The following is a 12321-nucleotide window of genomic DNA, read 5'->3' as shown; positions in this document are numbered from 1 at the left end:
ATTGGAAAAGTCAATATTCAATTTCAAATATGTTATTCAGACACTAAAGCTTTTAATAGCTGTGATGACATAGTACTTGAATTATTAATAAGATTCATATAGAGAATAAACAGAACAGATACAATTACATTAAAATAACATAGTTTTGATATCCATCATAATTTGATACTTAAAAGTATTTTTAGAGGAATCTTGAACATCAAGTTATCAGTAAGAATTTTGTCTCAAATTAAATACAATGAATATTTGGAGTGATACAGATGATTGCCAAAAACAATAAAGAGGACTGGGGTTATATTCTTCATTTGGAGAAACCATTAAAGCTAGAGCTAGGGAATTTGACTTAGATACATTTTGGAAGATGGAAATGATCAGATCAGAGCGTTTTCTCTAAATTAGAAACGGCCCGCGTCCTACATTTTAAGCATGAACTGAAAAATTATATGTGGAAAGTTAGGAAAGAGAAGAATTCAAGTTGGACAAAAGCATCAAAACCATAAGGAAATCACTACAAGATGGCATTCAGAAAAACTATCCAGCCAGCTCAACAAATACCCCTAATAAATCAGGAGGCCATCTTAAAACTGCTCAAAATATTCTGGAAAAAGTATTCCCCATATCGCAAAGAATAATTTTCCACAAACACTCCTCCAAACACATCAGATGACCGCCCTTTCCCCAAAGGAGAATTCACCATGGGTACCCAGCATCCTTCCAACATTAAAACCGGATGGCATCCACAACATCATCTTGCCTAACATCCCTTTTCTCCTAATGAGACTTTTCAATACCTGTCTCAAATTTGCTAAATTTCTTGATACTTTTAGCGTTGAAAATAACATTTTTTTTTCATAAACATGGTAAATAAAGAGCACAAGCATCTTCCAACCGTCTTATGTCTCATCAATCGACAGTTGGCACAGTTCTCGAGAAACTCCTAACTCAAAGTTTCAATTACCATTTGGAAAAAAATAATAGCTTTTGAAATTCTCAGTATGGATTCTGTGAGGGGAAATCAACAGAAATGGTCAGCATGAAATTTTTGGATTTTACTCACAAGAGGAAAGAAACAACCACTTACTTGTAATTTCTATCTACAGAAAAAAAAAAGAGTGTTTGATAATATTCAATACAATTCAATAGAATCATATCTTAACAAAAGTAAATACCAAACTAATATAATCAACAATTTTTAAAATCTTCTCCAAAGCAGGAAAGTTATTCTTAATACCAGTGAAGGGCCAGCAATCAAGGATCAGAAACAAGATTATTCACTGGGCTGCTGCAGTGGACCAACCCAGACTTGACAGCCAATAAAATTCTTCAAGAAAACTAGCCAATTAACACTAGCATTCAGAATTTTTCAGACGACTTTATTTTATTCTCCCATAGTTCAATCAGAATATCAAGTTAATCAATCATCAGATATTTTCTCCTTTTTGTACAAGAAAAAATCAACTCCAAATTTGAGCTAATAAAAGTAATTGCCTTCTACTCAGAAATCTTGCGAGGGTATCCACCATTCGCTGACATGATGAACGGATACTAAGAACCCGTGCTTTAATACCTCAGAATTTTTGTAGATGGTAAAATTAATTGGAACATCCACTTAAAAGTACAATAAATATACCAAAACAATGCAACTTTTTCAAAAAATTTTGAAAATTGCTGAGAAGTCCGGGAGATTATCCCTGAAACATCGTAAGTTTATAAAAATTTATTCTTATTTTACAATAATTGAACGAATATTCGCTGATGGGGCAATAGTGTGGTGTTTAGAACCAACAGTTCGTATTGTTAGAAAACTACCGACAATACAGCATCCGTTCCTTTTTGCAATTTTAGGAACCTATAAACCAACCTCGCTTCACAAAGCATTGGAGCACGACTTAACCCTCCCAACAAAACGAATAATATTCTATGGATAACAAAGTCAGCATTCAATCTTTGCACTTAATTGAACTTTTTATTTTAAGTTTTATATTTTCTTTCCTCAGATTGAATGTTCTCTTTGGAGACATGAGGAATTACCTCCAGAACACATTTAATAATATTTTGAAGCTCCGGAGCATTTGAAGCAGTGTAGCTGTTAAAATGTTCAATTAATGAAGTAGTCTAAAATTCTTCATATTTTGTTTATATTTGATAATTAGTAATAAGCTCGATTTCTTTGTTACGCACGATTGCATTTTATATATATAGACATTTTTCTGCCTAATCTCCGATAATATTATTTTGCTTACCTGAAATTTAAACTGTGTTTATTGATTCATCAAATATTTAATCGCTTGATTTTCTTCTATTGTTGAAAGCTAAAGAAGAAAGATTTTTTTTTATTTGTGTATTTTACAGGTTTTTACGAAAAAAACGTGAAGTTACAATTCCATGAAATTTAGAAGATGAGCAGAACTTTTTTATTTTTAATAGCGCTATATTGTCATGGGGCAGACTTTTATTAGAAAAATTCCTTCACCCAATGAACACAACGTATGTAAGATATTTAAAATAAAATAACTTTAATGTCTGGAAATATAATAAAATCGTAGACCTAAATCATATGTAAACAATTTAATTGAAATTAAATATAGCCAGTATTGCCTTGCAAATCAGCTGTCCGTCAAAAGCTTCTATTTAAAACATGTTTTAATGAAATTTTTGAGTTCTTTAAAATTCTAATGTAATATAAGGTACAAAAGTAAGAAATGATGAAAATATTTTAAATCGAAGGCTTTAAATTAATTCTGTAGTACACACAAAGCTTCATTTCTGAATGATTATATTTTCTATTTTTTTATGTTTTTTTTTTCATGATCATATTTCGATCCAATGAACTAGTTATTGGATTAGATAAAATTTACATTTCCTTTTAAAATATAGGAGATATGATAGTAAATTAAAAAAACGTTTAACAAAATGAATACAGCTGTATAAGGTTTCTAAAATAGTTCGTGTTATATATATATATATTAAAGATTTTAAATATTATATATAAAAATTAAATTGAAATTTTTCGCCTCCAATAATTTTTGCAATCCAGTTTATAACAAAGCTAACTAGTTAAAATATAATAAACATACATTGTGTATTAAATATAATAAATATATATTGTTCAAAATATTGTTTTTGTGTATCAAATAAATCAAGCAATGAAGAAATTTAACTTAGCTTCAAATATTTTCCTTCAACAAATTCTCCTTAGTAAAGAAAAGCTTTATATCTATGAAAAATTTGATTTATTCATAAAAAAAATTAGATTCAGTACATCATAGTTTGTATTTGATTATTTTTTGTAAATACATAGGAATGTTTATAATCGTAATAATATAATTAATGACATTACTTTCCTACAATTATTTAAACAGAAGGATTTTATAACAGAAGACTCCGTAAGATAAACAATAAATTAATACTTCAGAGTATCGCCAGAATCCCCCCACCCGCTCACGGCAAAAAGTTCAATATTAGCAAGCAACAGCAAGCAATAACAGAAAGCAACTTCAGTTCACTTCCCATAAACAATATTCTTAAGAATTTCATTCAACGGACATCAAATAAAAGGTATGTTCTTTTCCTATTGTGAAAATTTTACCGTTTTCTAGGATGACAGCACTGATTTCATTTTCCCGCTTTTATGTTAGAAAGAGGCCAAGAAATAAAATTTATGCTCTTTCAGGAGCTTTTAACATGAAATAAACTGTGCGTCATTATTTGACTTGCTTTATAGCATATTCAGGAAGATATTTAGCATTTTTACAATTAATAGATATATGCATTGAAAACACATTTAAAAAAATTTTTTATTGGTATTTACAAACTTGATAACTAGATATCACTTTGTACTTAACATATTAAAGTTTCCGTATATGAGATGGTATAAAATTATAAACAAATGTATATTTAACAACATTCATAACAGAATAAACTTAACATAACTCAATAAATATGTTTTATAAAGAGATCGATATCTTCAACATAATTTGAGTAACAAACCATCATTGAAAATATTTTCTAAAATCAAAATTTTCGAATAGTTGATTTTATGAATTTTTATATATTGTCTATATAAATTACATTAAATTTTGGAAAACAATGTTTTAATCGAAATTAAAAACCAAAAGCTATAATCTTTGAATAATTCACAATTCCACGTCGTATCTATTCTTCTTTATAACAGAGCATTTTCAATGCTATATAAATATGAACTTTTAAATCATTAAATTCAAATTTCAATTGTAAGCCTTTTCTATTAATATAAAAATCAGATATCAATATATTGATACAGTTAGATATATCTAACTGTAATGTGAACACTTGCACAATAATTTTTTTAAATTAATTTTTTGGCATACATGTTATTTTTAAAAAATATTTTATATGTTATTTTTTTAATTATTGTACAACGATATAGAATAAAAACAAATTTTGTATTGATTTGATGCACTGTACAAAAATATAGATTAGTAAAACACCAAAAAATAATTTTCAGGAATATAGAGTCAACTATTCAACTATAGAATCTATAGAATAGAGAATAGAATTTAGAGTTAGAATAGAGAACATAGGATTTTATCTATAGAATCAGAGATTCTCCTTTCCAATTATTATTTAAGAAATTTTTTTAAAAAATAAATTCAGATAGTTATGGGAAATTTTAATTAATTTTGGGACATTGTTATCTGAAACACAACAATTCAAATGATTAATTCAATGAATATATTAAATATTCTGAATGTTATACTTATTCTATGATTATATATCCTAAAAGAGCTTTTTAATATTTTCCAAAAATAGTCCACGAACTCTTATATTTTTATGCAGTATTCTACAGAGGTGTACTTCGGGGTGACAGTTCCAACTCTTTATGACTATCTTCGTAAATTGATGACTTGTCATCAGTCTCTTCATGCTCCTTACCTGTATTCTGAGATACGGCAAACATCTTCTCAATCAATTTAGAAAAGTCCGCATTGGTCAATTCTTTTTGCACTGCCATCAAGAAAAACCAATCACAGTACGACATCTGATGACAAACAGACATGACAGTTGATTTCGATACTAACGGAGTGACTGTCCGAATCATCAGAGATCTCACTTTTGGCTGTATCAGTACTAATCTGTAAATTAGAACAGCACCTGTTGCGAGTATCAAGATTATATACCATGCACGAAGAAATAAAAATAACCTCATATAGAGATCATTTAATGATAAAACACAAACCGCATCCATATTTCTCGGTTCACCAGATGCCGAGTATTTGGTAATACTGCACAAACTAGTTGATGGAAAATAGTAATTCCGATATCCAGAATATGTTGATGTATCAACTGATAGATAGTTTGGTGCATCATTCATGTTGAAGAAACTCACTAACCACACAGTCTGTGAGATACAAACGATGAAATTACATACTTCAAAGAAAATGAAAACTCCGGTGTATACTTTATGCTTTCCTTGAGTTATCAGAAGGAATTTCGCTAAATAACATAGCTCAAGATTCCGTTTCTGTTCCTTGCTGAGAGCTACTTCAAGACCAGCTGTTAATCTGCCTATATAACCAGATTCGTAAGCCTTCCATAACAGGTGGGGTAAATGGAATATCACAGCATGAACCAGAAGAGCCAAGTTGACCCATTGGTAGAAAGGCTGCTCTCTTTTCGTATCATCGTTTGCAAAATTCCTAGAAGAATAACCACGATCTTGAATAACTGGATTGGGACTACCTGGGTACGAAACTATTAACTCAGAATAGCACTTGGCGTCCATAAAACTCTGAGGTAGAGCATCGTAAGAAGCAGAGCATGTAAAAGAATCACCAAAAGCAAGTCTGCACGTTATAATTAAACTCATAATTAACAGTTTAACAGCTGTAAAACGATGCACTAACCAGAAAACAAAATTATCCACTGTTGGAGATTTGTAAGAAAAAAGCATATTGTTGAAAATACTGCGCCCCATTCTATATTTTCTGCGTATTTGGGAGGAAGTTAAAGAGCGCTTTCCGAGACGAATGACTTTTCTGTGCACTAAGTTAAGGATTGTTTACATTTCAGAGATGAAAACCTGAAATATGACCTTCGTCGCCAAGGTATATTGTCACAGATGGCCCTCAGTGTATTTGGCGAGAAAGCAGAAGAAATCCCTCTCGTTTCATACAGTAGCGGAAACTAATATCCATTCATAAATTTCATTTTCACAATGCTTGGATCTTTCTTTCTTCCTTTTTTTTGTTTGTGACAAAACAATGATGCTCTTGCTTCGAGTTTCCTTTTTCGTGTTGTAGCATACAATGAGTATCTCAAATTAAACGAAACACGACGAAAGTGAATTTTAATCAGGCTTGCGTTTACAAACGAAACAGTCGCGAAATAAATTTTCTCTGAAGGAATTTCTTCATTTTAACGTTAGCAAGTATTTGTAGATTGTTTATTTTTGTGCTATATCGAAGGAAAATAAAAACTTGCATTTCAAATATATATTTTAAGTTTAGAAAAGGTTAGTTTATTATTATATGTAGTGTCGTTTTCTTATTTGCTTGTTTTAATTTTTAGTTGAGTTCCTTTCTTTCTTTCTTTCTTTTAAAATATCCCCTTAAGGATCCTTTATCTTCATATTTAAAGAGCTAGAATCTGAAACGATTTATTTTGAGAAAAATTATATTCAACCACAGTATAGAAATGGAACTTTTCAATTTTTATTTCAATGAATTTTAAAATTATTATCTAACAAAAATGAACTTTTAAATACCAATTTTATTTCCATTCTCTTTTTCTCTAATTTTAATAATTTTTCAATTTAAATTGGAAGTACAGTCTCCAACAAGGCTTTATTATTATGACGAAATTTAAACAAAATTATTATTTCGTCAATGCATTTATTCGCATAGGTTCGCCTTTGTTAAAATTAAGAGAAAAATGCTTTTGTTTGGAAGTGACATTTATGCTTCCGCTTTAATTTCTTAGTAACTCCCACTGTGTGTGTGTGAGGGGGCGGGGTCCTTATAATTAAGAATGAGAAGCTTCCGGTATGGTGGTTGGTTCTCGGTACCCTGATGGGCACAGGAAAATGTGGGGGGTCGGCTTCCTCCCATCGATTACTAGGCGCACTTCCGAAGGTAAGGGTTGTACCTTGGCCAGTGATGACCCTTAGGACTCAACCAGTGTTGCTGTTGTAACAGGCTGGTCATTCAGATTTTTCTGCGTGCTTTCGTGCGCTCGGAGTAGCCGGTTATAGATTAATTTCGTAGTAGTATACACACTAATTTGTATGCGCAATAATTTGCAATTTAATGTTTCCTTTAAATTTATATTTTTCAGTTTCATCAAATAAGAAAATAAAGTTTTAAATAAAAATAAAACCATTCTATTTTATGTAATAACAATGAAAGCAAATTCCGGGTGAACAAACTGGTCTCAAGGGTGGCTAGTGTTAGATACAGTTTTACTATTTAATTGAATAATAAAGGAAAATAAGATTTTTAGTAAGATCAAAACGTAATTTATAAAGAACGTTCGGAATAAAAATATTGAAAAATAATGGTTTGTACTCAGCTAATCATAATGAATTAACTTTTAATTTATTGAATAAACTGATTATTGAATAATTAATTATAGAAATAGTACATTTTCGTTAGAAGATATTTACAAGTCTCTCTTTTTAAATAAATAATCTACAAATTATGACATTTTTCTCGGATCTCACCTTTTGTAGATACCGCATCCCTATGCAGTATTTATGAATGCCGCATTCTAATTTCCAAAAAATTTCTGACATTCTGAATACTTTTTCCTTGGATCTTCATTAAAATGAATGTACACTATCAAAACACAGTTGTTTGATACAGAAGATATTAAAATAATGTATTTGTCAAGAATTTCTGCGACTAAGTTATAAAATGGTTTATATTCATTTCTAAATTCATGTATTTCCTTACGTGAATTTAGTGCAAGATTAGAAGCATTTTTTTCTTCAAAATTTGAAGTTGTTTCTTTAAGCCTTGTACTTCACTTGACAACTGCACTCACAGTTATTTATTTGAATTCATATGATTTTTGCCTATATGATAACTACTACTGATATGTATTTTTATTAAATGTTAGCAGAGTAAATATTCTTTTTTATTATATACTTTTAAGCGGCTGTGAGCAGTACCATGTCCGTAAATATATTCTTCTTAATAAATGTCTTTTAGGAAGGTTTTTTTATTAATTAAAATTGACCAAATATTCTATGTTATTATAATTATTAAAAATTATTGTGAAGTTTTTGTAAACTGGTTTACTTAAAGTAATTAGAGGAGAAGGAGGGAGGGAGGAGCAGAAATTTCTTAATGATGTAGGGCTTCTCAAATAGTATTGATACATGCCTCTCAAAATTTAATAATAATAAAGGATATCGTGTACATTGAAAGAAATGCTATGTTTTTTAAATATAATTTATTTAATAGTTTGGTAATAAAATTATAAGCATTCGTTCACGATATCAGATTCTATAACGATTACTGTCAGTAGTTCTTTCAGTGCAAAATCACATAATTATTTAATATGTTTGCTTCTATAATTATTTCAGTGAAAAAAAATCACTTATTTATTTAATATGTTTGGTTCTATAATTTTTTTCAGTGAAAAAAATCGCTTAATTATTTAATATATTTGGTTCTATCATTTTTTTTGCAATGAAAAAAATCATTTAATTATTTAATATATTTGCTTATATCATTTTTTCAGCAAAAATTACTTAATTATTTAATATGTTTGCTTCTATCATAATAAACATTAAGATTCCTAGTTATGCTATTTTTCATGATTTTTCTGCTTTAGAACACTAACTGCATAATTATAAATAATCCTCCAAGATATCTGATTTTATAACGATTACTGTCAGCACTTCTTTCAGTGCAAAATCATATAATTATTTAACATGTTTACTTCTATAATTTTTTCAGTGAAAAAAAAATCGGTGAATTATTTAATATGTTTGGTTCTATCATTTTTTTTCAGTGAAAAAAAATCACTTAATTATATAATATGTTTGGTTCTATCGTTATTCAATGAAAAAAAATCACTTAATTATTTAATATGTTTGGTTCTATCATTTTTTCAGGGAAAAAAATCACTAAATTATTTAATATGTTTGGCTCTATTATTTTTTACAATGCAAAAAAAAAAAAAAAAAAAAAAAAAAAAAATCACTTAATTATTTAATATGTTTGGCTCTATTATTTATTTCAGTGAAAGTAAAATCACTTAATTGTTTAATATGTTTGGCTCTATCATTTTTTTCAATGAAAAAAATCATTTAATTATTTAATATATTTGCTTATATCATTTTTTTCAGCAAAAATCACTTAATTATTTAATATGTTTTCTCTATCATTACAAACATTGAAATTATTAGTTGTGCTATTTTTCGTGATTGCCATGGTTTAGAACAGCATCTGTGTGAATATTTTCACTAAAGATTATCAAGTGCTCGATCTCTGCAGCATGTTATATGTCAGTATCAGTAAACACGTTAACGAAAAATAAAAGGATAATAAGCAAAATATTACTTACAGAAAAGTAGGGAATATTTGTTTTTTACTATTTCATCTATTGAATTTTTTAAAAATAAATTGATCAAATCAAGTGATTTTATGAATTATTATTAATGAGCCACATTTAATGACTCTGCTGGTTCACCGGAATTGGTAATTACTGAACTACTTTACAATGAAATATTTTATGTAGCTTGTTCCAAAGGGCTTTTTCAGAAAAAAGTATTTTTAAACCTCAAATTTTGATACGTGCGTAAAGCGTGCTATTTTAGAATTCGTATACAGCTCTTTACAATGTGCTATGTATCTCCCTATGTAATCTCCAAATTTTACAATGTGCTAATATCTCCCTATGTATCTCCTAATTCTATAATTTCACCAAGAATTTGAGTCTTTAATTTGAAAACGAAATCAATAAGTAGCAACAAATGTAAAACTTTCTTCTAAAGTTGTAAAAAAAAGGATTTTCATTATTGATTGCCTGTGAAGTTAAACTTTAATTATTAGTACAACAAAATTTTAATAAATTTATTAAAAGTATACTTTAAATAGAAATCTAATCATCTTGAAAAAAATGTGACATCTAAATATTTTATCATCAATAATGGAAGAAAAAATATCGATGAAATATTTGTAGTACCAATAAAATCGATTCGAACTTCTTTACAAAAATGAAAAATATTAGTGTAAAATAAAAAAATAATATTTTTAAATATTAATTTAAAAAGTCAAAAAGGTGTTTAGTAATTAAATTCATATAAAAAATAATTTTTTAAATTTTAATTTTTTATTAATTAAAATTTTTAAAAAATCGCTCTGAGGTGCACATTTATGTCCTTCAAAATAAATTTGTGCCAAATGTAATCAGTCACTCTAGGTGACAATGAAATACAAACTTACATTCTTTAGTAGATTATTTAGAGGTTAAAATAGTCAATTCCTTAAAAATCTAATTTTTTAGATTAAATTCCAAACATCTATTGAAGAAGATTTATCTATATTGTCAGAAATCAAAATGATTGCTTCATTATTTTAATAACTTTTTCAATGGAACAATTAACAATCAAAATTGGAAAATTAAGAACCGAAATAATTTTAAGTCGACTTCTTTTTGTTTCTGAATCAACAGCCTTTTTCTATTTATCAAACATTCCTCAAATTTTCTGATTTGAACATTAAAGCTTTTATCAATTTCGCAATCGTGAAAATATAAAGTCTCTCAAATAAATAATCAAATAATAATTTTATTTTCTTACTACAAAGCACTTTACTCTCGTTTTATTTGAGCGCTGTTGCGAAATCTGTTCCTTCATTTGGTGAGTGATTATCCCAAGGCCATTGTCCACACGTGCATCCCGACATAAACAATCAGTAATATCCTGCGAAGCGTATCATGCTTGCGCTGTCTACTCACTACACTTGAGTACGCAACCATTTTTGAAACGTTCGAACACTCGCGGGGTCATTTTGATTTCAATGTGCTGGACAATTACTCTTTATTTAATTGGTTCTTTTGGAAAAAAAGTCGAGTTTAATATTTGGATGTTTTTTCTTCTCTTTTTACATATATATATATATATATATATATATATATATATATATATATATATATATATATATATATATATATATATATATGTGTGTGTGTGTGTGTGTAACAAATTCGAATCCTGTCGGCTTTTTAATATGTAATATTATTTGTTGTGAAGCATGATGCAGTTTGAAGACAGTGAAGAGATTCCTTTTACATTTTTAAATTCTTTTAATATCCATCGGGAAAGCATAATTATTTACAAGCAGAGACGCGGACAAGACGTCCGTCACAGAGCAGTACAAAAGCCGGAGTGGGGAAAAAAGGGCTGAAATAAATTATCCCTCGCCTTATATAACCTTAGATTTCGATAGGGAAAATATTTCTTCACAGTGCTAATATATTAATAAGATTCTGATAGGGATTTCTGACGCATGTCAGTCACATGTAAGGGAAACACAGGGATCTTTTAAGAAAGAATGTGCTTACTGGACAGTTTTACCCCTTCACACCGAGCGTGTGAAAATATCGTTGTTTAGCTGACTAAGCAATTTTATAAAGCTTCTCTTGAATTAATTAAGTAGAGAAAGTGGAATTGGATCACGAAATAAGAGAATGAACTTACTGTAGGCTAAATTAAGATAAAAGCTTGGATATTAATTAAATTAAAATTAAGAGTTTAAAATATCATTACATATATATATATATATATTTCATGTTCAAATATGATTTTCCAAAAGATTTAAGAAAATTTATCTAAATCATTCTTTTTTATAAATCTAGATTAGATCGTTTTTTAATCCTTTCTATTCATATAAAACTTATTATATTTTTAATTAATAATTTTATGTGTATAAAATATTTTATAAAAAAATATTTTATTTATAGTTTAGAAGATCTTTCGTAACAATAACATAAAATGAATATGTAAATCTAGCATAAGTAAAAAAAAAAATGACAGATTTTAATAAATGTATAGAATTTGTCAGCAAAAGATATATGACGAGATGAAAAGCATACCTGCTTGTGTGCTTGGCTTCTTCTTTGGTCAGTGCTTAGAGTCTGATATTTATTGACGAAGATGAAAAAAATAATTAAGATTCATTTTAAGATACAAATATTTTTATACTTAAATAAAAATTAACGTATCTCACTGTATGTCTGATAGCGAATAAAGCTCTAATTTATTAAAACATTTAAATAAAATTAATATTTATCATTATTATGAAATAAATATAATAATTTTCGTGAAAAAAA

At 28.2% G+C, this 12321-nt stretch overlaps 1 protein-coding gene across 1 annotated transcript; it reads right to left on the bottom strand.

Moving 5' to 3' along the window:
• Positions 1–3962: 3962 nt before the first annotated feature.
• On the bottom strand, positions 3963–6187 carry LOC129966565 (innexin inx2-like). Its single transcript, XM_056081019.1, has one exon. It carries the CDS (start codon positions 5954–5956, stop codon positions 4823–4825), a length of 1134 nt encoding a protein of 377 aa, XP_055936994.1. The 5' UTR covers positions 5957–6187; the 3' UTR covers positions 3963–4822.
• Positions 6188–12321: the final 6134 nt, after the last annotated feature.

This window comes from Argiope bruennichi, chromosome 1, assembly GCF_947563725.1.
Source record: "Argiope bruennichi chromosome 1, qqArgBrue1.1, whole genome shotgun sequence".
In the NCBI taxonomy this organism is placed as follows: domain Eukaryota; kingdom Metazoa; phylum Arthropoda; class Arachnida; order Araneae; family Araneidae; genus Argiope; species Argiope bruennichi.
The sequence above is the reverse complement of the archived record's forward strand: the minus strand, read 5'-3'. Positions and strand labels throughout refer to the sequence as shown.

Excerpts from the sequence above, each read along its gene's own strand:
- LOC129966565 (XM_056081019.1), bottom strand. The coding sequence starts at position 5,956 with ATGGGGCGCAGTATTTTCAACAATATGCTTTTTTCTTACAAATCTCCA.